This window comes from Miscanthus floridulus, chromosome 1 (assembly GCF_019320115.1).
Source record: "Miscanthus floridulus cultivar M001 chromosome 1, ASM1932011v1, whole genome shotgun sequence".
Lineage (NCBI taxonomy): Eukaryota > Viridiplantae > Streptophyta > Magnoliopsida > Poales > Poaceae > Miscanthus > Miscanthus floridulus.
Window position 1 is genome coordinate 168511237 of NC_089580.1, and position 25894 is coordinate 168537130.

Sequence of the window (25894 nt, forward strand, 5' to 3'; positions counted from 1 at the left end):
AGAGGCCATATGAGAAAAGATACCAGCACACCAACCTGGGTTCGTCACCTGGGCACCAGTTCATGAACTGAGTCCTGGAATGTGGGTTATAGCACATTTTGAAAGAACTTCGGGATATTTCTGGGGTAACCCCACACATCAAACCAACCTACGAACTACACCAAGCCAAGGTACTCATCGTGAACCTTCAAGCTATACAAAACAATGGATAATTTGCTTTATCATTTTATGTGAGTTTAAAAACTTTAAAACACGAGAGCTTGGTTAATTAATTTCTTTTAGGCCTTAATCAAGGTGCTAAACAAGATCGTAACACCAGGGGTGTTACACCTTTCTTTCTTGGGAGCTATTTGGACAAAGTTAGGTCAGCTGTGAATGAGTTCATAATGGTTAGAAGTGAAGAGAGGGGTATTTATACGCTTAGTAGAAAATCTAACCGTTCAGATCTCCATCGAAAGTTCCGACGCGGATCTCAGGACTTCCGACGTTAACGGAAAGCACTGTTCACATAGGGTCAGAAGTCCACACGTGAAAGTCATTGTCGGAACTTCCAACGTGCATAGTTAAACAACCAGCCAGCATCGCTTCAGGTGTCGAGACTCCCGACATGGGTCGGTACTTTCGACGTACGTCGGGAGTTTCGACGTGCGTAGACAGCCGACAAGCAGAACCAATGATGTCGGGACTCCTGGCTTGGGTCGGGACTTCTGACTGTCGGGAGTTTCGATGTCCATAGTCACTGCATAGGTTAAGTGACTGGGAGTCAGAACTTTCGGCATGAGTCATGACTTCCGATGGTCGGGAGTTCCGGTTTACGTCAGGACTTCCGACACCAACAGTCATAGAAAAATAATCTACATGCTCATGGAGTTCTAGAGTGTCTCTCTTTTGATTTTATTTTTATGCTTGAGCACTCTATCTTCCTCAGACCAACTAAGTTTGCATCCCTCTTTATAGTGCGGTGGATCATAAACTCAAAAACAAAAATAAAACCTTTGGAGAGCGTTTTGAGTTTGTCCGTCTTTACAACTTCAAGAATTGAGGGATACCATTTCATCTTTACCAACTCTTTGAATCTTTCATGGGACTAATAGCTGTGACATATCTCATTAAGATCACATTAGTCCCTAATTTAGATGTCATCAATACTCCAAAACCCACATAGGGGGTAAATGCACTTTCACAATTCTAGTAAGCAAAAGGATTGAATGTGTTGGTCACGGGGTGACCGAACGCGTCCGACGTGAGGACCGGACGCGTCCGATATCTGACTCAGGTGGCAGTATTCCTGATGTGACTAGATGCGTCCAATATTGATATCGGACGCGTCCGGTATTCTGGCCAAGCACGGACAGAGTTGCCGAGGTGACCGGACTCTAGCTTATAGCAGTGATCGGGCGCTGAGCAATCACTGATTAGCGTTAGGTCATGGTGACATGAGACGCGGGAGTTGGTCCAGAGAGGACCGGATGTAGGGCTGTGTCCGGTTGGACACACCGGACATGTCCAGTCGTAGTTGAGCGGCTCTGGGAGCTTGAAAGGGTCGAGATGGCGACTAGAGGGGAGGGTGAATAGTCTTTTCTAAACTTAATCGCGTCGGCTAACCGATATAAATGCGGAATTAAAACAATCGGTCTAGCCAAGACTACACCCCTTTATCTATGTTCACTAGCACCTTGCAAAGATACTAATCAAGCAACAAAGGTGCCGGGCTAGCTAGAGCTCACCTAACCAATTCTAGGAGCAAGGTCATACAAACCTATGCCACTAGTACTTTAAGCAACAAGGGAGCTCCTACACATGCTAGTAAGCAAAAGCACAAAGCCAACTAAGCTCACTAGCAATGCTCAATAACAAAGCAACCAATGCTAAATTAGAGAACGTAATTACTTAGCTACACAAACTAAGCAATGAGACTAACAAGGTTACACAAATCAAATTAGACACGCAAGGAAGCTACTTCTATGCTACACAAGCAAGAAGATAATTAGCAAGCTACGTTAGCTAACTAATTATTAAAGCAACAACACAAGCTCAATGTATATAAAAGTAATTGCAAGCTTGTGTAACGGGAATGCAAACCAACGGGAAGAACAAGGTTGATACGATGATTTTTCTCCCGAGGTTCACGTGTTTCCCAACACGCTAGTCCCCGTGGTGTCGACCGCTCACTTGGTGGTTTGGTGGCTAATTGGCATCACCCGCCAAGCCCGCACGTCGGGCGCCGCAAGAACCTACCTCGGAAGTGAGGGTAGCTCAACGACATGCTTTACTAAAGTTGCTCTTCGCAGCTCCTACGGGGCGAGCACAATGCCCCTCATAAGCTCTTCTCTGGAGCGCCGCACAAGCTTCTTGCAGGCTTCCACAGAGACCACCACCAAGCCATCTAGGAGGTGGCAACCTCCAAGAGTAACAAGCACTACCAGCTTGCAACTCGATCACCTAGTGCCACTCGATGCAACCTCACGATGCAATCGCACTAGAATCGCTCACTCACACAATCGAATGATCACTATCAAGTATATGTGTGATGGAGGGCTCCCAAGCACTCACAAGCATAGACACTAAGTCCCCTTAGGTGCTCTGCTCTAGCCATGGCCGAAGGCCACTTCTATTTATAGCCCCAAGGGCTAAACTAGCCGTTACCCCTTCACTGGGCAAAAATCGGGCCGACCGGACGCTCCGGTCGTGTTGGCCGGACCTGAACCTCAGCGTTCGGTCGCCCGCAGACGACCACGTGTCCTGATTCCAATGGTCACTTGACCAGACCGGATGCAGTAGCTTCAACTGACCGAACACTGGACCTCAGTGTCCGGTCGTTTCTAGTAAGCTCCTCGAGGCATATTTCTTCGACCGGACGTGTCCGGCCCACCTTGACCGGACCCTGACCAGTGTTCGGTGCAATACCCTAGGTACTATGCCGACCAACCAGCTTGACCAAATGCATGCTGCCAGCGTCCGGTGCTTTTAGATCCAGCGTCCGGTTAGTTGACTGACGCCAGCGTCTTCGCGACTAACTCGTTTTCACTTCTAACTTCTTCACCCTTGCTCTGTTGTGCCAACCATAAGAACTTGCATCCGGCGCAATAGAAAATAGGCATTCCATTTTCCTGAAAGCGCCACCTCCTTTGTAAATGTGCCAACACCACCAAGTGTACACCACTATGTGCATGTGTGTTAGCTTTTCACAATCATTTCCCAAAGGATGTTAGCCACTCAACTTGCCACGCCACTCGATCCTAGCGACGATGCAAAGTTAGATCACTCGAGTGGCACTAGATGACCGATATACAAACAAGTTTGTCCCTCTTGATAGTACGGCCATCTATCCTAAACCCGGTCAAAAACTTCTCTACACACCTATGACCGGTGAAATGAAATGCCCTAGGTTATACCTCTGCCTTGCGCATTCCATTCCATCTCCTTCAATGTTGATGCAACACATGCACCAACATGATCAACAATGATATGATCCACTTCATATCATCATGTGATCATATTGGTTCATCGATCTTGACTTTACTTGCTCTTCACCGTTGCCATTGTCCATCGGCGTCAAGTCTTGCTCAAGCTTCACCGCCACGTGGTCCATCACTCTAAAGCCTTCGACTTGCCCTTCACGCTTGCAACCGGTCCATTAAGCCAAGTCTTGTCTTGATCTTCTCCACCTTGATTACATGACTCAATGTCATGTCTCATGTGCATTTAAGCTCCTTCATCATCACATGTGTGAGCTTCGCAACATCTTCAAGCCATTTTCACCTTCATGGCATATGTTGCTCACACACATGTACCTGTGGACTAATCACCTGTGTATCTCACATAAACACAATTAGTCCACCTAGGTTATCACACAATTACCAAAATCAAATAAGGACCTTTCAGAGCTCTCTGGACTCGATCGGACGCTGCCCCTCTTATGTCTGGTAGGCCACACCGGACGCGTCCAGTCGTAGTTGAGCGGCTCTAGGAGCTCTTTGGACTCGATCGGACGCTGCTCCTCCTACGTCCGATCACTTCGCTGCAGTGCGTCCGATGCGTCACGTCAGAGCGTGTTAGAGAGGGCTGTTGGGCGGCAACGGCTACTTTGTTTGAATGGGACATGTGGCGGTCAAGCAGTGATAGGACGCAGCTATCGGACGCGTCCGGTGCACACGACCTGCGCGTTCGGTTGTCCCGAAAAATGCCTAGTGAAGGGGTAACGGCTATTTTAGCCCATAGTGCTATAAATAGAAGTGTTGGTTGACCTTTGGCCGATAACTTAGTAGAGCTGAGCACACTAGAACCTTGGTAGCTTATGTGGTGGTGCTTGGGAGCCCTCTAACTCACTCTAGCTTGATAGTGTTCATCTGATTGAGCGAGTGAGCGATTCTAGTGTAATTGCATTGTGGGGTTGCATCAAGTGGCACTAGGTGATCGAGTTGCAAGTCGGTGGTGCTTGTTACTCTTAGAGGTTGCCACCTCCTAGACGGCTTGGTGGTGGTCTCCGTCGAAGTCCGCAAGAAGCTTTTGCGGTGCTCCAGGGAAGAGCTTTGTGAGGGGCATTGTGCTCGCCCCGCGGGAGCCACGAAGAGCAACTCTAGTAGAGCGAGACGCGAAGGACGACAAGTGGTCCGGCTGGGTCAAGTGCTAGAGTTTGTGGTAAGCACTCAACGTGGGAGAGTGTGACTTGCGGGTCACTAGTAGCAAGAGGACCGGTAGCACCTTGGAGCTTGTCTTAACAGGGATGTAGCGTGTTGGTAAACACGTGAACCTCGCTAGAAAAATCACCGTGTCAACATTATTCTTTCCATTGGTTTGCAATTTCCTTACACAAGCTTGTAATTATTTTTATATACTTTGTGTTTGTGTAGTTGCTCTTGTAATTAGTTTGCTTATGTAGCTCACTAGTTACCTTCTTGCTTTTGTAGCATAGAAGTAGCTCCCTTGCGTGGCTAATTTGGTTTGTATAACCTTGTTAGTCAAATCGCTTAGTTTATGTAGCTAAGTATTTGCACTCTCTAATTCGGCATTGGTTGTCTTTTTATTGAGCACTCTAGTGAGCTTAGGAGCTTTGTGCTTTTGCTTACTAGAATTGTGTAGGAGCTCCCTGGTATGCAAAATATTAGTGGCATAGGTTTGTGTGACCTTGCTCCTAGAATTGGATAGGTGAGCTCTAGCTAGCCTGGTATCTTTGTTGCCTAATTATGATCTTTATAAGGTGTTTGCGAATTTCAATAGAGGGGTGTAGTCTTGGCTAGACTGATTGTTTTAATTCAACATTTATTTTGGTTAGCCGGCCCGATTAAATTTAGAAAGGACTATTCACCCTCCTCTAGTCCGCCATCTCGACCTTTCAGCGGCCCCCGCCGCACTCCAGTCCCTGCGGCCCCGTTGCCTCATCCTGATGTCACGTGACTCGTGTCCTGGACGCGCTGGAGTTGGACGTCTCGGGTCCACCTCCATGCCGCCCGAGAAATACTTGGGGCTGGGCACCATGTTTCTATCGGCGCCACCACCGCCATCTTCTATCAAAGGCAGCACCAGTGGATCCGGATCCATTTCAACAGCAGCAGGTATGTCTCTCGTAGTCTCACTTAGTCACTTGTTGAGATGTCAGAGTCAGTAGCACATAAATAGACTCAAGTTGCATGCTGTGTTTTGTGAACTTATTAAATATTGCTCGATCATTTCTAATATTTTGTGGTTGGCTGATTATCTGGTTAAGGTGCTCTTGAATTCTTGATAATACTTTATGATTGCTAGCCGTGGTGGTGTGGTGCGCTGCACTAGTGCCTGGTGGTCTAGTGCTGTTGGTGTTAGCAGTGGCATGCTGGCAGTAGTCAATCAGCCGTGGCATATTGTCTTTTCCAGCAGTGGTAGTAGTGCACTGCATTGCGATGGTGTTTGACTGGTTGTCACTTGCAGTACTGGTGGCGTACTGTGCAACATATTGATATGCGATTAAATATGTGATATGAATTATGATATTATATGTGATCGTCATTCCGGCTTAATTTCCCGGTTTCCGTCCGTTTCCGTACATATTTGTCCGTTTCCCAACACCCGTATTTTTCTGCTCCCACACCCGATCTCAGCCTTTCCGATCCCAATCCCAAACGTAGAAACGAAAACAGGTTTTTCCGCTCATTTTCGTCCGTTTTTCAACCTGAACGACAGCTGTGGGTACCATGCGGACACGGCAACCCGTCTGCGAGAAACAGCGGTCCAGCGCTCGATCTTTGTGGATGAACCGAATCCCGCACAGTCCTCTGAACCGAACTGTGGGTGGGCAAGTACACTGCACGTCTGCACTGTAAAGGATACTCGTAGGATGGTGCGCGATCTGTACTTTCGCTCCACACTGCGTGTGCAGGTCCGGCTCTCCATACGCACTGACACGAGCCACGTTTCTGTACGCTAGCTAGCCGATTAGCTGAAGGCTTGATTCCGGACCTTGGTTGTTTGGAGAGCTCTCGGCCTCTCGCCGGACGCAGCAGCACGCCAGCACGTCAGAGAGAGTTAGGTTGCGTCGGGCCTCGCAGGTTCAATGGTTCGGCGCCTCGTGCAAATGGGCCTGGAGCAGCTTTGCAAGTTGCAACGCCAGCCAGCCATCTGGTCCGTTTCGCATGTTCTCGAAAAGACAATGTGGTCCGCATCGTCGGCGAGATATTTTGCTCGTGTGTGATTGGCCGCGATGCAAGCTTACACACGGCTCTCAGTCTTCACGCTTCTTGTATGCATTGTTTACTTGCCAAGGTTGAAATGAGCACCACCTAGCTGACACGGCGACTTGATTACTGGCTGACACGAGGCAGGGAGCCCTGTAGAGTAATGGACGGTATTGAGAGATATTCTAGGTTGCCTTGTCCTGTCTCTATGGTAAGGTATGGGGTTTCAATCTGTGGCCATCACTCGTGTTGCCAACTTTTCTGCGCTAAGATCTGTGGGATCGGCACCAAGTTCGGCTGCTCCACATTTGGCTGATGTCGGCTGGGCTGCTCCTACTGCTACAGGAACCGGAATCAGCCGTTACAGTGCCCAAATCAGCTGGAATCAGCCAGCCGAATGGCCAGCAGCCGGCCAGCTACAGTGCTGCGTTTGAATTAAAAAAAAAGGCGCCAACGGGATGGTGTTCTAGGCATTTGAACTCAAAAAAGCCACCGGTAACCACTCCAGTCAATTTACAAGTCATGGAAAATTCATTTTACATCAAGTTGATTACAGACACAACAAATAACTCATGCCATTCATTTCCAACATAAATCACAGTGCTCTGATCGCACTGTAGAATCCTTTGTGCCATCTTCCTTTGCTGCACCAATCAAAGTGAGGCTGCAAGGCCATACATCGGACGCCACAGAGGTATCTACCCCAATTTAGGCTTGGGTAAGCATGCAGGCTGAAATACTTGATAAGAATATCCAATGTGTTAGTTGTCATACCTGATTTTGCGGCCAGCAGATACAACTCTTAACCAAGCAATGATGTTATGAGGCGGACCGTTATCAGAGCTACCCGGTAATGAATTGCAATAACCTTAATTGGAAATATGCAAGCAACTGCACAATATTTTTTTTAAATGAGCTGAATATTTCAGAATCTTCACCATCTTGAGGGTAACAATTCCGAAATGGAGTGCATTGCATAGTAGCTAATTAGGGAAGGAAGAAAAAACTTGTATGGAACCAACCTGCAGCAGTGCTTCCAGAGGTTGAAGCCTTAGTGCCTGGAGTATCAAATAGATACCCATAGCTCAGCATAGCACGTTTTAGAACAGAGGCCTTGTTTAGATCACCTCCAAATTCCAAGTTTTTTCACTCTCTCTCCATCACATCAATTTTTAGCCGCTTGCATGGAGCATTAAATGTAGGTAAAAAAATAACTAATTGCACAGTTTAGTTGGAAATCACGAGATGAATCTTTTGAGCTCAGTTGGTCCACGATTGGACAATATTTACCAAATAAGACGAAAGTGCTACTATTCATCGGGTTGAAATTTTTTGCAATCTAAACATGGCCAGAGTAACTTGGAAAATACCCAACGTTGACCAGCGGTTTACCAGCCTGCAATCAGTAAAAGGAAGATCTGCTTGCTGAAGGTTCAATGAAAGAGGAAAAGGATAACATGTTTCTATAATTATATTACCTCATCCAAGGAAAGAATGCCATCCCAAAAATCGGCTGCAGAAACTTGGAACTTCTCATTGGATGAATGCAACACTGACATGTAGTGGCTATTTGTCAGATGGATTACTAGTGAATAACTATGTGCCAAACGTGGTTGAGTTAATCTCCTCCTGATTCAGATGGACAAAGCACAACTTTGTTCAGTTTCATTGTGATGTATCTAAAGTCTTCTGTACATACTGTTGCATAAAAAATTCCAGCTTCAGATTTTAGATGTACTATACATTAATATGCGATTTCCATGGGAACTGCACCATTTTTCTCACAAAAGCATGCATGGAACCTTTCTTGGATGGCACGACTATATAAATGCTAAAGGAACAAAGGCTTGGCAGGTATTACTTTCAGAGCAGTGACACTAATTAATAATCCATTAACACTTTTCTCTCTCGAAGAGGTTCAGTGGTATCAATTACTTACCTCGCTATTTGCATCCCTCCCACCACAAAGTGAGAGAAGTCCATCAGAACGTGCACTTGCAATGGCATACCTGAACAACAGCACCCCACAGGAGAATTACAGAACAATACCGAACAAAACATTTTGCGTTTTTTTTAAAGAAAGAATGTAAACTCATGAGATAAGATCACAAGAAACTGATTAGTAGCATGGTGGGACTACACTGCCACAGCGAGCTACTACTATGCCATACAAAATAACTAGTCTCATAGAAAACTTATACTGCAATATGGCATGAGATAGTCAATGCGGTTTAATTTATTGTCATGGAAATATTTTGAAGTTTCAAATCAGTGACTAATAAATTAATCTTAGGCTTAGCTCAATTTAATATACTTCACAAATCACAAGAAAAAAGTAGTTCATATCCCTATTGGCATACTTACATGCATGGAGGTGGTCCTTCACCTTCTGGTTCAAGTTTCCTCCATTCATATGGCTTAGCTGCAGTATGAAGGGCCCATACATCCACCAGAGGCCACTTCCCTAAAGACATGAAAACGGTTCCAGTATCAGAAGTTTGGAACCATTCAGGCTGTGCCATAGTGAAGGGAAACGTAATTTAAAAAATTATAGATGTCGAAGATAGGTTTTGCATTACTGTCATTTCCAGCAATAGTCAACAAAAATCTCTGTCCAACCAAGGCCATCACATGACCGTATCGTGGACCTGGACCAGGTCCTTGAACCACCACTCTGAATATGTGCGGAAACTTTAGCAGCAATATGAAAAATAATTATATGCAATTATAAACTCAGGTTGAGAATACTAATTACCTGTGCCATCGTTGTAGTTAGATATATTTGAAGATTTCTGCATACTGCCAATATAATCACCATGCTACCAACAAACTTAACTACATCAAGGCACCAAGTACTAAATGTTGAAAAATGTCAAAATCATTTATGGAATATTCTACCTGCTCCACTTGTTCGATGACATGTCATAACAATGGACATCTGCTGTGGCACCAGCAAGACCTAAAATGGAAGACATCAGTGAGAAACCCACCTTTATGTTTGACTGGGAAACAAAGAACTTCAACTAATACTATAAATATAAGTCTCACCAATGCCAAGATGGGTGTTCACACTAGCATATCGTGCAGGTCCTGTCAAGTTCTTGTTCTCACTGCAGCATTTACAAGCAAAGAAGGAAATTGTAAACACATGCTACAAATGGTATTGACACCCAGTTTATTTGAGGAACACATTTACATGACAGCACACAGTTTTATTTGAATTCATGACAACACAGCTCACATAGTTCGTGATACAGGCCACATTACAACAATGGAAAGGAAACGAACAGACACCAGTTCAATGGAAAAGCCTGACATCATAAAGGGTCAGTCTTGAAAAAAGAAAAATTAGCAAACTGGACAAATGGAAAAGCCTGACATCATAAAGGGTCAGTCTTGAAAAATCAATGCAGAGTACATAATGCCTCTTATAATGTTATTAAGATCTTACAATTACTACCAGGAGAAACATTTACCACTCAGAATTGGGTAGTGCATAGAATTTCAAAATTGGGTAGTGAATGAACTAGTGCCTCTTGTTAGGCTTTCAACTATCATCTCAGTACACCATATAACAGCTTAGGTTTATCGTGTTTGTGTGTTTCAGGAAATAATCATGGCAACAACATTAAACTCCCACACTAGTCAATATGAGTACAGAAAATGAAAGTGGGAAAAGAAAGCTCACCTGATTGTGTACTGTTGAACCACTGAAACCAAGAATTTAACCGTATATAAGCCCTTTCAAGAAAACTGGAAATCTTTTTAGCTTCCTCATCTGAAAACTGATGTGCATGTATTCCACTTGCCCAATCTGTCCCAAGACAAAGAACAGATGACAAATTAATCGAAAGCAAGACTTGATTAGAGATTTACAGTTCAATACCTGGCAGCCTTCCAACTCACTGGATAGTCAAATGTAGTCTTGCCAACCTTCTCAGGCTTGTTCACCTGTTGTCAAGTACAATAATGGCAAGCTTACATGGAGGAATATGAATGATGATAAATATGGAATAGATCAAGAAAAAAATACAGGTCAAGAAAATAGCATGACCCTTGAGAATGAACAAATGAACGATCCTCTGTTGTTGCCTTTTTACGCAAATATGACTAAATAAATAACATAAAATAAGGAAACCGGGCACAAGTTTATTATGATGCAGTACACAAAGAACAAAGAGTTCATACCAAACGCTCACGGTACATGAAACGAATTCGAACAAGCAAACACACATCAATTGAAACAATTGAACACTCATGCAAAGAAATTAAACGAAGGATGCCTAAACATCAGCATTGCCGTAGTTCCATTTGTCTACTTGTTTTCCCATTTAAAGGTGATCCAAGTCAGTCGGCCTTCACGTGTTTTCATGGTTAGGAACGTCCTACGGTTGAGTTTCTTCCTGCATAGGTATGTGGCTCTCAGGAACTCCTCGGTCCCCTCTGGAAAACCATCTTGTTCTAAAATCTGACGCACTTGGTCCATCTCCTTTTCCTCCCGGCTGAGTTGTTGACCACCCGATGCCATCTCTTTCACGGTGTCTGAGATGTCTCTCACGCAGTCCACCAAGCTGGCACTCTTCTTTTTCTGGGGGCTGTCCACCACGTGGTCCCTGGTGCGCCTTTTGGACGACTGGCCAACACTGGATCCAGCTACGAGGTCCTGTGACATAGCTGCACACGGTGCCCACCGGCACTGAGCATTGTGCCCCTATCTCTGGGTTGGTGCCCGTACAGAGTGGTCAGTTCGTCAAGGAACTCTGGTGGAGCCCCGGGATCCACACCTTCCTCAGTATGGTCCTGCAGGTGAACAAGATAGTTATTCGAACAGTACATGTCATTACACGAGTAGATCCAAAGAATAGATGAAAGGAGTTACTTCTTCCTCTTCTTGGAACAAGTTGGGATCAGCTGTGACACCTCCAATTTGGGGGTCACGTCCGAGGTCTGTATGGGTGATACAGTCGCGCCAGGCGAAGTAGTGTCGACGCATGGCCGATAGCTTGTTGTGCAGCTTCTTATTGGCCAACTGAAGGCCAGTTTGTGAGGCGAATCCGCGGTACACATTTCTCCATCCCAGTTTAGTTAAGCCCCACTGGTTGAAGTTCATTTTGTTCTTCTCAGCAATGCAAAGGTCCAGGAGAATTTTTGTCTCCTCATAGCCGCAATGGGCTCGCTCGCTGGACGTCTGTCCATGATTCCCCGACATTTGTACCCAGTTGTAGTTACTATGGTGCTGTACTTACGCTAGATGTATGTGGTACTGCAGTAAAGAAATGGGCATGATGCACGAAAACCCACTGGTTTACATAAAGAGTTTTGACTTAAGATATACTACCTATGTGCACGAAACATACAGGCAAGAGGATTGTGGGGATACAGTAAATAAATGGGCATGATGAATGAAACATACATGCAAGATAAGTAAGGAATAAACTAGAGTACACTTGCCTTTTCAAGCAACTTCGCGCGTTTGGAACGCCGGTAGTAATGCCTGGCTTCAGGTGGCGAGCACGACGAAGAGGACGACTGTGCCAGTGTGGACACCGTTGCACAGGAGGCGTTTAAAACTTGAACAAACCGCTGAGAGGGGATCCGTGGAGGATGAAGGCGATGACGACGAGCTGCAAGGCGGAGCCGTTGGCGCCGACGGAGACCACCCGGATCTGCCCACGAGGCGGTTAGAACCGGACAGGGGGAAGAAGGCGGGCTCGGATCCGGTGGCGGAGTGGGGCGGTACTGCGAAGCTGGATACGGCGGCTGGCGGCGTGGCGACGAGGAGAAGGGGCGACAGCGATGGGGAATGATGTTCAGCAAGGGAAGGATGACGCCGTAGGATCCGGCGGCGGAGTGGGGTGGGGGTGTGCTGTTGGCGGTTGCGGCGGCTGGCGTCGGGACAAGAAGACGGGGCCAGAGCGACCCCAAACCCTAGGCGCGCGCGATGGGGATGATATTGAGCGAGGGGGGATGCCGGTGTTGGATCCGTCGGCGGCGTGGGGCGGGGATGCTCCGCTGACGGCCACCACGGCTGGTGTCGCGAGGAGAAGACGGGGCGAGAGTGGTGCAGAAACCCTAGGCGCAGCGCGATGGGGAATGGAATGAGGGAGGGCGCGCGCGGGTGTGGTCCTCCGCTTGTGGGTCTGCCGAGCTGGCTGATTTCGGTTTCCTATAGCAGTAGTAGCAGTCCAGCCGACTTCAGCCAAACGTGGAGCAGCCGAACGGGTTGCGGTTTCGTGCACTCAGCGGATCCTCATCAATCACCCGTTTGATTGGGCTGAAAAGTTGACGAATATGACTAATAAGAGTCCCATTACCTTAAAGTAAAACCCTTCGATAACGATGGGTCAAGATAGAAATCATCGGCAGACAGAACGAAAAACAGGTTGCATACTTGCATTGGTCGTAGAACCTCGACATTTTGCTGTTCTGAACGCCACGAGCCTCAGCATTTCACCTTCTTCTTTTTTGAAAGGAGCATTTCACCTATTGAGACATGGCTCTCTCATAGCACCAATACGGCAAAGATATCTTCAGATCCGTCTATGGAATCACGCGAGCAATCACAGAGAGTACTCTCTTTTCTTTTTCATCTTTTTGGGTCGTGCAAGGCGCCAAGCAAAGTAGAAATGTTCATGACGCAACTCGTTCCATCTGTCAGCGTCCGCGCACAACTGACAGCTGGCACACAGGGCTCGCTGGCTGGCTTCCCTTTCTTGCTTTGGGACCACGACACCGACCGGCAGGAAGCAAACTGTTCTACCAGACGATGGTTCATAAGCCTACTGTGGCCCAGTCCAGCAGCACAAGCGACGAGAAAAAAAAAGGGTGCGAGCCGAATAAAAAAGCACGGGCGGATTAGCGGACTGCGTAGACGGCCGCTCGGCCGAAAAAAAGAGCGCGATATGTGAGAGAGACGGAGGTGCCAGAGCGCGATCTGCGAAAGGACTGCACAGACGGAGGTGCCGGAGTGATTGTCAGATTATTGCATCGCCTGAGAGGCCGATTTTCAAAAGCTGGAGGACGAGTTGCTCTGCTGTTCCATGGAGATGGATGAAGAGGCCACTAGAAAAGAAGCTAACAAAGTGAATCGTGATCTGAACAAGTGAGTACAGTGTAACACACCTCTCTGTATTCTATATTACTTGTTATTTGGCATGGAATGGATTTTGTTATTTCAATCCCATGTACAACTATAGCTACTCTTTGCTTACTCTGTTTGGCACGAGATCTGGAATTAGTAAAAGTTTTTTTCTCTGCAATTGCATAAGTCCCGTACTCATGTTATTGTTTTTGTGCTACAGACATGCCACCTGATTTGGTACCTCACGTTGGCATGGAATTTGGAAGTTCGAATGAAGCTTGGGCATTTTGGCTTAGCTATGGTGGACAACAAGGTTTTGATGTCAGGAGAAGGTATACAAACAAAAGACTATCTGATGGCAAGATTACATCATGCAAATTTGTTTGTGCAAATGAGGGTCATCGATTGCCGGATAAAAGAGATCATCTAACAAAATGCCCTCGAGCCGAAACTAGGACCGATTGCCAAGTCCACATGAATCTGAAAATGGATAGAGAGAATGGAAATCTGAAAGTGTCTAAGCTTGCCAAGTCCACATGAATCTGAAAATGGATAGAGAGAATGAAAATGGATAGAGAGAATGGAACATAATCATGCATTACACCTACCAGAAACCTTACACTTAATGGTGTCATAAAGGAAAATTTCAGATTTACAAGCTTTTGAAATCGAAACAGCAGATGATGCAAGAATTGGGCCAAAAGCTGCCCATGAGTTGGCTACTCACCAAGTTGGTGGTCCACTTAATCTTAGCTACACTCTTCGTGATCACAAGAATTATTTGCGGACCAAGCACCAAAGAGAGATGGCATATGGACAAGCAGGTAGTATGCTTAAGTATTTTCGAGACAAGATTGCTCAGAATTCATCGTTCCAGTATACATTGCAAATGGACTGTGAAGAACAAATAGCAACATATTCTGGGCTGATGCTAAAATGATAATAGATTATGCACATTTTGGTGATGTCGTTAGTTTTGACACTACTTTTGGAACAAACAAGGAGAGTAGACCTTTTGGTGTATTTGTTGGATTCAATCACTTTAGAGAAACTATAGTTTTTAGTGCTGCTCTCATGTATGATGAGACATTTGAATCGTTCAAGTGGCTTTTTGAGATCTTTCTAAAAGCTCATAATGGACAACAACCTAAAACTTTCTACACAGATCAGGATGCAGCAATGGGAAAGACAGTTGCAGAAGTGTTCTTCGAAGCTTGGCATGGATTATGCACCTTCCACATCATGCAAAATGCTATCAAACATCTACCAAAGATAAGGATGAAGAGAAGGAAAAGGGGAAGAAAAAACAAAAGAAGAAAACAGAAAAGGAATTGGAGAAGAATGAACGCTTAAGTATTCTATCAGATTTTAATGCCTGCATGTTTGAGTATGAAGACATGACAGAATTTGAACAAAAATTTGACCTTGTGAGGCAAAAGGTGAACAAGCAAACTTGGTTGGATAGTATATACAAGTTGAAAGAAAAATGGGCTGAATGTTATACGAAGGATGTCTTCACATTAGGAATGAGAAGTACACAATTGAGTGAGAGTTTGAACAGTGACTTGAAAATCCATTTCAAATCTGATTTTGATATCATCCGGTTCTTTAAGCATTTTAAAGGGTGGTGCAAGGAAAAAGGAACAATGAACTTAATTCAGAATTTGATTCAAGGAAAAAGTTACCTAAACTAGGTATGAGGAGACCACCGCCTATGTTGTTGCAGGCTAGCAAGTTGTATACACCTATTATATTTGAAGCTTTTCAAGGTGAATACGAAAGATCCTTGGCAGCTTGCACCAAGGCATTGAATGAAAATAATGCATATCTAGTAGGAGATTGTATATATGAGGAGTATAAAGTTGTCGGTGATCCTTTGAAGCAGTCGTTTTTATGCAGCTGCAAGCAATTTGACAGAATCGGGATATTTTGTGGTCATGCACTTAAGGTTCTTGATTTGATGAATATAAAGTCACTACCACCACAATATGTGTTAAAGCGTTGGACACGGGAAGCGCGTACTGAAACTATACAGGACAACCAAGGGAGAAACATAATAGAAAATCTAAAGATAGATGTTGTACTTCGCTTCAGATATATGTCCCGTAAATTTCTTAATTTGGCACAGCAAGCAGCCAACTTTCCTAAATGTACCACGTTAGTGGACAACACACTTGATATCCTTGGTAAGCAAATTGGAGAAAAAATCAATGCCAGTACAAGCACTTTTGAGGATCTATGTGCAGTTTCCACAAATGCTAGTCCACCAAAAGATTTATTGATCAATGCTAGTCTAAAGAAAAAAAAACATCCAAACAAAAAGTTCAAAACGAAAGAGAACTTGGTTTGATAAGAAGCACAAGGCCAGAAAAAAGAGACAAAACAAAGCTACATTATAGTTTGGAGAAGAGACTAAGAATGATGTTGCACATGCACAAGAGGCAAGTAGTGGTGGTGCAATCTGTCCATTATTTCCTCAAGCCTCAATTTCAGCTGATGCACAAGCAGAAGGACAAGTTGCATTGGTCTCATTGTTTCCTGAACCCTCTAATTCAGGTGGTGCACAAGCCCAAGCACAAGGTGGAACACAAGCACAAGTTAGCTTCACTCAAACGTTGACGGTAATATGCTCATATAAGTTAATTTTCAAATCTAGAGATGATAATCTTTTTAAAAACACTAATTTATATAATTTGTCCTTCTAACTAGATTTTGGTGAAATATTACTGTTACAAAGAGGTAGTAATATTTGAGGGCATGCAGGACTGTATGCCATATATCAGTCAGTTGGGGGCATGAAGATGTATATATGTTCAGTTTTTGTTTGCAGCATATAAGTGACCTGCCATATATTAGTCATTTGGGGGCATGAAGATGGATATACAGCTTCCTTTTGCCACATATTAGTTAAGTGCTACTCTGAAAAACTTTAGTTATATATATATTTGCACTAGCGGAATTGACAATCATATATTTGCCACATATAAGTGACCTGCCATATATGTTCAGCTTTCTGTTGCCATTCTACAAGCATTATTGAAGCAAGAAAAACTCTAGTTATATATATTTGCACTACCTGAATTGACAGTGGGCACAAATCTGAAACTCTTTTGCATTCAGAGTTTTCAAATCGACACAATTATCAAAACAGCACTCAAGTTTCAAAATGACAAGGTTCAGGCACTCAAATTGACAAACATTCCATCATCACAACCAATACAGAGCTATAATCTCAATTCACGTCATTTTACATCTCCAATTCATTCAACTGTCTACTACTACTCTGAATCTTGTCTTCTGAACCTACCGCTGTTGCCTTCCTCCAGTACAGTGTGTGGTGCTTCCTCATTCCATGGTGTCGTAGGCTTGGCAGTAGTTGCCACTCTTCCTCCGTTGCCCCTCGCTTTCACAGGGGCTGCTCACCTGCGCCAGCACAACTGCGTCGAGGGAGACGGCGACCAGCAGCAATCGGCGGACGGCCATCTTGAAGCACGTCTCTCTCGCGGGGGGCCAAGGAATAGGAATGATGTCGAGGGAGCCAGCGACGTCGGTAGAGGGCGCTGTCTCAGGGGCCTGCTCACCTGGCTGAAGGAGGTGGCAAGCCGGAACAATCAGCCGACGGCCATCTTCTTCGAGCGCGTGGGCGGCGAGCCACGAGATCTGAAGCGCCTCTGTTTTTTCTTAAGTTTCTTTTCTCAAATACGAGTGCTTCTCGATGCTATTTGTGCCACATCGTTCACATGGACCGATGCGTCTGTGTCTTCCACTTATTTCCTGCCGCTGGATTGGCTGTTTGCTTCCTGCCGCTCGATCAGAAAAGAATGGCACCGAGCGCAAGTACGTCCCAGGACGTAGTCCACCCAAGTTAGAGGAGCTGGTTCCGGGCGGGCTGCGGCCTGCGGGTGCCCGACGCGCGGCCGCTCGCCACGTAAAGCCGGCACGACGGCGACACCACGCAACGCAATAACGCATCGCGTCCCCGCCCTAATCTCGCGTCTTGGGACTCGGGATCCGCGCGGCGATCGCACGGAGGGAGGTGTCGCGGACTCGCGGGCCGGGGGCCGGGGGCCGGGGTGCCGCGCGACGTGTCCGGCGGCCCGGGACGGGACCTCGCTGTCACGGAGATCGCGCTGCTGGGTCCTCGGATTCGCGCGCAAGATTTTCTCGCCCTCGTTACTTCTCTCTCGCACAAAACTGGAGAAATGCTTTTTGACGAGCTTGTGCGTCAATTTGTGCCATTTCGCTTTCCCGGATGCGATCGGGGCGGACGGACAGTGGGGCGTGGGGGTAACCGCAGCATCTCGCCGTTCATGCTGTGTCGTCGGACTCGGGCGGCACGATTTTGCCAAGCTTCTGTTCAGCACCAGCTGTACCAGGCACGAGCAGCGTTAGGGTGCCAAGCGTTCGCCGCTGCGTTCAGGTTCCTCACCTGCCGTTGTTCTCAAGGGCTCCGGACTCCGGACAGCTCATACAGAAAGCATTTTAACTCAGGCCACCCGCTCAACCGATGCTCGGAGGATACGAAAGCGGTGACACTAAAGGCTGAACGACGGCTGGAGATGAAATTAACTCGCAGGACAGGATGGCGTCTTCGCAGATTTGCAGAGTACCAGCACTAATCATATGTAAACCAAAACATTCTGCACCTGGCTCCGGTAGAATGTACATTTGACCACGATCGTGGATGGATAACGGAACACAACCAAGAATAATCTTCTAATATGTACTATATAGCAGTGATGTGTAACTAAAAGGCGCAACGTGATTGGTAGATGATATAAGAGAAGACTTTTTTTTTTTGAGGGGAATAAGATAAGACATTTAAAAATGTGGTTTCTATGTAATGTCTACTCCAGCCCATGAGAAAATCGGATAAGCGGACGGAAAACATAACAGCCCACAAACGAATTTGGCCCATGAGAAAATTGGCACGCGCATCGCTTGGTCAGAGGTCGACTACAGTTCGACCAGGTGGAGCGTAACACTTCCTGCAGCATTGGTAGAAAAAAAAAATTGCGGATGAAATTAAACTGTCAAAACAAGCTGGCGTCATTGCAGAACACTGGTGATCTAAACACAACGTTCTTCACATCGCTCTGACAGAATTATGTAAAGATGTAATGAACAATATCCAACATAAGCTCACCTTACATTTTATTAGCCCTCCCCGCCCCCCCCCCCCCCCCCCCCCCCCCCCCCCCCCCCCCCCAACTTCCAAGAACACTCGTTATTGCAGTTTCCTCACCACAAAGAAACATGCTAGTTTCCGCCTAGGGTTTGGTTGGGTAAAACCCGTTCACAGTCATACCTCCATCAACAGCAATCGTCTGGCCGGTAATATACGTGGAACCCGGCATGCAAAGAAAAGCAACTAGTGCCGATATTTCTTCAGGTTCTCCAACACGTCCAAGCGGAGTCCGACTCACAACTTGTTCCTCGAAATCCTTATTTGCCAAAAGCTGCACAAAAGAAAGCAGTAATAAGAGGAAAGGACGGTTTAGGGTTTCAATTTAGGAAATGCTCCCTCCATTTCAGATTGTAAGTCATTTTGGCTTTTCTAGAAAATAGTTTTTACTATGTATCTAGATATAATGTGTATTCATGTGCGTAGCAAAAGGTATGTATCTAGAAAAGCTATGACTTATATTTTGGAATGGAGTGTGATACAAACTTAATTTGTTAATATGAAACAATAGAAGATTCTTACTCTTTCCGTAAGTGAAGTGGTGATGTACCAAGGAGCAACAGAGTTGGCTCTTATGTTGTCCTTTGCCCATTCACATGCTAAGTTCTTGGTTAGCTGGTTAATGGCACCTAAACAAGAATTTTAGCTGGTTATACATGCCACATGTCAAGAACACCTTGTATTCATATATTGCCAAGAGATAGAAGGTTGTTTAGTATTGGGTACAACTGTTACCTTTAGTCATAGCATATATAGTTCCACTAAAGACGGCCACCGCTCCAGCAACAGAAGATATGAATATAATGCTGCCTGACCCAGATAATTTCAAAAGAGGATGTGCAATTTGGCACAAGTGATATGCAGATTCAAGATTAGTAGCCATCACAAATGAGTATTCCTCTGCAGTAAATTCAGTAGTTGGTTTCCTTATGTTTGTTCCTACATTGTTTACCTAAAAGATCAAATGACGAAAGCCAGGATAAATCAACATGAAACAGATTCAGACTGTAAATAAGCGATTCGTAGGGTTTACAAATAACTTGTAGATAAAAATGTAGACACATTTTGCCATCAGTCAACACAGTTCCTGCCACCATTAAGAACTTCCAACCTTATCAATCTCTGATCATGAATTCAACAATGTTCTGCACATGAACACAAAACAGAACATCTCCACTGGGAATTTCTTCATGGAGTTTGATATCCTTTTGTATTGATAAAGAAGTAAACCAATCATTTCATGTCTTGGCATAATACTGCATTGCCAAGATGTAAAGATTAAATTGAAAAGAACTGCCTGTCCCAAAATTTCAAAGTTAGTATCATTTGGGTTGGGTGTCTAAACTTGTAAAGGGCATTTAAGAAACTTATCTATTTCAAAACATAATTTAATCAGCAACTAGAGATAACATGGCACTTTTCAATAATCTAAATGGCAATTCGATCATGTTATAAAAAACTGTTTTCCTATTATTTGAATGCAGCCGATTCTAGATGCGAATAGAGACAATACCTCTTTTCAAGGAAAAAGAATCCTAAACATCTTGTAGGTGCATGGTCAATGTTGCTTAACTTGAATAGGTTCAAATTTACAGGACATTTATCTAATGATAATGAAATGGTATGCAGGCATGCAGCTCCTGCGTGTTCAAGAAAAATAAAAGTTACAGGACACGCTAACAACTCATTAAATGGGATTGGACCTGCATGGCTGCATCCATTCACTTAAAAAAGTATAAGAATGCAAGGAACCAAGAATTTTGTTCTTTTCAATAGATAAGGGAGCCAAGGGTCAAGACTAACAGCTTCCTGTAACACAGTTCATTTCAATGCTCCAAAGTTGGTGTGCACAAGCAGGAACCTCCATGCTAGTACTTGTTTTTGACATAGACAGTTCTAAAAAAGAAATCCTATAAATCTTATTTGTAGGCACATGGTTAGTGTTGTTTAACTTGAATAGGATAAAAGTTATAGGACAGCATTAATAGTCCATCAAATCAGGTTTGGACCTGCATCAGTGCATCTATTCGCTTGAAAAAGTTTATAGGTGCAGGGACCCAAAGGTTATCTTCAAAAGATAAAAATGAAAAGAAAAGGGAGCCAATGGTCAAGACTAATGACTTCCTACAATTCACTTGACTCAACTCCAAATTTGGTGTGTACAAACTGCAAGACCCTATTGCTGTTCATGTCATTGATAAATACTGTCTCTGTGCTCTTTTTAGTACTTGTTTTCAGCGTAGACAGTCTCCATTATACAGTACATCTTTGTCTTAAATAATTCTTATGAAGGAATCACTAGTATCATTACCATGTAGGTATGTGATAAATACAAACAACTTGTTTGGTTAGATGTTGTTTAGCTAGATGAAATTGGTGCGAATGAATGTGAATTAGGGATTTAGGCTTTGAAGTCAATAGGAATTGAGGTGGGATGAGGAATGAGAAATTGGTGGTCTAAGTTCCACTTTTGTCACCACACTGAGCGAGGGGCAACATTAATGCTCTTTATCTTTACAGTCAGATGGATACCATCTCAACCATTCATTGTGACTTGCGACCTCTTTGCCAAAACGAGACTGGAACCGAAAACATGAACTCCCAACCCTAATCCTACCAGGAACTCGGCCCTCCTAAACTCAGCATTTCCATTCCTAGGTCCTAACCGTTGCTAATTGCCGAATTGTGAAACATACTTTCTTGTGTAGTCAAAGTTCTATACACGCTATAAATCCACATTAGATATCGGACTAAACAGAGAGGAACAAAAGGACGGGAGCAAGTGATCTTTTTGACTCACGAGGATGTTGAGCTTGCCGCCGAAGCGGTCGCCGACCTCGCGGAGCAGCCGCTCCCGCTGGTCCCTCTCGGAGAGGTCGCAGACGGAGCCGGTAACGCGGAATCCCCTGGCCTCCCACTCCTTGATGCGCTCGCCGAGCTCCTCCGCCTTCCGGGAGCATGTGTGCACAGCCGCCCCCAGTGCCGCCAGCTCCTCCACTACCGCACGCCTACACGACACGAACGCGAGCTCGATTGAATCTCCGTAGCGGGTTTGCAAGTGCCGGAAGAAACTAGATAGGGGTTTGAGGGAAGCCGTACCCGATGCCGCGGGTGCCGCCGGTGACGAGGGCTGTCTTTCCGTGGAGTGCCCATCTCCCCGAGGACCCTATCGCCGTGCCCGAGGTCTCCGCCGCGGCCATCTCGCAGTTGTTGCTCCCAGTCTGGTCTCTCTTGCCTCTCCGTGCTCAGCCGGTGACAAGGATTGTGGTACTGATTGATGGGGGACATGCGCGGATAAGAAACAGCAACATTTTGGATTAAAAAAATACAGTGGAAAGCAAGCATAGAAATTTTTTTATTTTTTTGGCAAATTTGCTTTACTCTTTTTTTAATATACTCGCACTGGCAAAAGGGCCACTCGGTCACCGACGCACCCACTGACAACCAAGGCCCAGTAGCAGACGAACGGTCTATTTAGGCTAGTCCTTCGCATAGTTTCATTTTGTGTAGTTTCATACTTTCATCTAAGGGTCACCGTGGATTTGCAGCGCTAGTTCTAGATCCAGGATCTGAAGGTTTTGACTTAGAAGGGAAAGCACCGAAAGATTCCGAAAATCATATTGAAAGATTCCGCCAACATAGAATACTATTGAAAGATCCAAACATGAATTTAAATTAGAACTGAGCCATCATAGTTTCAGCTAAAATTTAATTAAATGCATATTGAAGTAACACGGATGTGCCATGCAAAAAGAAAAATACTATTGAGTGTAGATGAAAAAACATACAGAACAATATAATTGATAACCTTGCCACATCTGCATAAATATTAAAAAATATGTTAACAAAGAGAAAAACATATTAATTCGTATGTACTCCTAAATTTGTCCATGAACTCCTGGTGCATAGCACGGTTTTATAGGTTAGTGAAAGAAAAAATGATTATATTCTGTGATTCTGCAAGTTTATTATCCCTAGTTGAAAGTCCACTATTTGTTGGACAAAAGCCCAGAATAGATGAATTCGTGAAGCCACCTTTAATTTCCATGTAACGGGGTTCTAAACAGGTTGAACTCCTCTAAGTTGAACATTTGTCTTCCTATTTTTACATCATCATTCATCCGGGAAAGAATATCTTCACTTCAGACTTCACCACACGCTGCCAGTGCTCCAGTTTGGTTTGTCTCCCGGAGCCTGTTCGCTGTTGTAGTCGTTGCTAGTGTTCCCCTGACTCCGCTGCGTTCTTCTTGGCCTCGGTCCAACGGATTCACCGGATTCCATGATGGAGCTGTAAGACTCCTCTACTGTTGTAATTTTGAAAACGCCACTCAGATCATCTGCTCGTGTTTCCCCTTGCAGGTATTTAAGGATCTGCGGAGCACATCATGTCAAATTTCTGAAGCAAACCACAAGCGTTGGAATTGGAACTCAGCAGCGGCGAGTGGTCAGAGAACGAACCTGAACCATGGATGGACGCTGCAGCGCTGATTGGCGCACAGCAGCCGCAGCGCACTCGACCATCCGCATCATTATGGATGGATCGTAATCACTTCCAAGTCGTGGATCGACAAGGGTTTGAAGGCTGCCATCCTCTGCAACCTGCTGAATCAAGGGCCTAGCCTGCAGAAGCAACCGCATATAAGAATGAGCTTTCAGGCTTTTACCTAAAGAACCATCTGATAACAGCAGCAGTTGTAAATTCAGGAAGTTGTTTCTGATGGACTAACCCAACCAACTAATGTGTCATCCATGTAGGACTGAGATGACTGAACCGGCAGCCTTCCAGTAATCAGCTCCAGGAGAACAACGCCAAAGGAGAAGACATCAGCTTTGTCAGTTAGTTTTCCACTAGATAAGAACTCTGGAGCTATGTACCTGCAGAAAACAAGTGAAGAGACGGTGGTTAGACGCTCATCCGCTGAAGAAGTTTATGTTGCAAACAAAGAGAGAGAAAATGTTGAATGATGGTGCTGTAGAATGGCTATGAAAGGACTGACCCAAAAGTTCCCATTATTCTTGTGGAAACATGAGTGTGATCTCCTGGTTGATACTTTGCTAACCCAAAATCTGCAACCTGCAAAGAATTAGGACACACTAATAAACAAAGGTTTATGCTACTGAACATTGTTGAAGATCAACTGTGCTTGGTGAACTTAACAGCTAGCGTACTCCTAAAGTTCAACCAAAACCATAATTTTGTTCAAGTGCAGCATTAGGTTACACCAAAGGTCACACTTGAAATGCTGTGCACTCGGTTTAGAAAACACACAGAACTCAGTACACCTGCTGTTTTGGCGTGTACTGCAATTTTTTCGCCATATTGGTCAAAATGATACCTTGGGCTCAAAATTATGATCAAGAAGAATGTTGGAAGCCTTGACATCACGATGTATGATTTTAGGATAACCTGGCAATAAGTAGCTCGTCAGAGTTCAGTACGCTCTTCTAGATACGAAACTGAAGAGAACAACAAATGTGCAGAAGTATTGACTAACAGTCGTCATGAAGATAGGCCAAGCCCCTTGCTGACCCCACAGCTATTTTCCATCTTTGATGCCAGTCAAGCGGTGGACCATTGTGCCCTATGTAATGTCCAATGTCAATCTTAACACGAAATGAAGTCGGTTATCTGTTAAAGCAAATCCAAGAACATTCATCTAACATGCAAACATGCAGGACCGTGGAACAAGAACCTGCAGTAACTTACCGTGCAAATGGGAGTCTAATGTCTTATTGGGGACAAACTCGTAGACCAGCAACCTTTCGTCGGAGTAGATACAGTACCCGATCAGCGTGACAAGGTTCCGGTGGTGCACGCGGCTGATGATCTCGACCTCGGCCCGGAACTCGCGGTCTCCCTGCCGGCTCTCCATCTTGAGCTTCTTGACCGCCACCTCGGCGCCGTCGAGCCTCCCCCTGTACACGCACCCGAAGCCGCCCTGCCCGATGATGTTGCCGGGGGCGAACCCGTCCGTCGCGGCGGCGAGCTGCTCGTACGAGTGCGAGCCTCCGGTCGGCAGCTCGGTGACGATGTCCACGGAGTGCAGGCGGTTCTCGGATCCCGCGTCCGAGAACGTGCCGCTCGTCTGGGGAGGTGTGGGGCGCTGCTGCTGCGCGAAGTAGTGCTCAGACGGCGCTTGCTGAAGTACTGGCCATGTCGGGCCATCTGAACCACCACGCGTACGCACGCACGCAAGTAGCGAGCTGTTAGCGACTGTGTCCGACAAGGACATGCACAGCACATCTGATGCTTCTATACCTGAGAACCTTGTTCTACGTACCTTTGTGGTAAACCATCGGTGCTGGCAGTGGCAGCTGAGGTGGTGCCAATACCACCGGCCGGCGCCGGCGCCGTCTTCTTCTCCGCCGGACGAAGCAGGCCACCATGCACAAAACCAGAAGCACCGCGGCCACCACGGCCCCCACGATGATCCAGTGCACGGCGCGCGAACTCAAGGTCCACGAGTCACTTTTTGTGGCCGCGGGGGCCGCGTCTGAGGCTGGGGCCGTCAACTCTGCCGCGGCACGGCGTGCGCCCGACGTGGAGGAGATGGCATCGAGACCCGCCTGTCCGCCTGTGGTGTCCAGCACTGTCTTGGCGCGGTCGAGGAAATTACCAGCGAGGTCGTACAGCGACGCGACGGACGATGGCTCAGGAAGAGGGCCGTACTTAGGCGGCGCCGGAGGAGGAGGCGGAGGTGTAAACGGTGGCGGCGGCGGCGGCCTCTTGGCCGGCACCGAAAACCAGAAACGCGCCCACATCACGGCTTCTGCACGGACAGTATAGAACTATGCAACTCATCTAGCGGGAACGCAAGATTTATAAGCCAATGCTTATTGATTGAATCTGCTTCTAGGGCCGGACGCGGCTGCCTTGGCACACCGTTCTTAACCTTGCGGCGCCGGATGCTGCTGTTTCCGTAGAACAGAGTGCTTTGAGCGCACAGGAAAGCGAAAACAATCAGCTCAGCATGGGAG

General features: G+C 45.7%; 2 protein-coding genes and 1 pseudogene across 2 annotated transcripts; 1 reads left to right on the forward strand and 2 right to left on the reverse strand.

Moving 5' to 3' along the window:
• Positions 1–14536: 14536 nt before the first annotated feature.
• On the forward strand, positions 14537–16081 carry LOC136466936 (protein FAR1-RELATED SEQUENCE 5-like; annotated as a pseudogene).
• Positions 16082–18941: 2860 nt separating this feature from the next.
• Positions 18942–22195, reverse strand: LOC136501511 (tropinone reductase homolog At5g06060-like). The gene is made up of 5 exons (XM_066497040.1): positions 22016–22195; positions 21717–21924; positions 19652–19868; positions 19439–19545; positions 18942–19190 (listed from the first exon to the last, which is right to left on the reverse strand). Exons 1-5 carry the CDS (start codon positions 22114–22116, stop codon positions 19002–19004), a joined length of 822 nt encoding a protein of 273 aa, XP_066353137.1. The 5' UTR covers positions 22117–22195; the 3' UTR covers positions 18942–19001.
• Positions 22196–22843: 648 nt separating this feature from the next.
• LOC136501521 (proline-rich receptor-like protein kinase PERK15) lies at positions 22844–25678 on the reverse strand. Its single transcript, XM_066497050.1, has 8 exons — positions 25198–25678; positions 24624–25082; positions 24412–24498; positions 24253–24323; positions 23914–23990; positions 23644–23791; positions 23375–23536; positions 22844–23287 (listed from the first exon to the last, which is right to left on the reverse strand). Exons 1-8 carry the CDS (start codon positions 25676–25678, stop codon positions 23066–23068), a joined length of 1707 nt encoding a protein of 568 aa, XP_066353147.1. The 3' UTR covers positions 22844–23065.
• Positions 25679–25894: the final 216 nt, after the last annotated feature.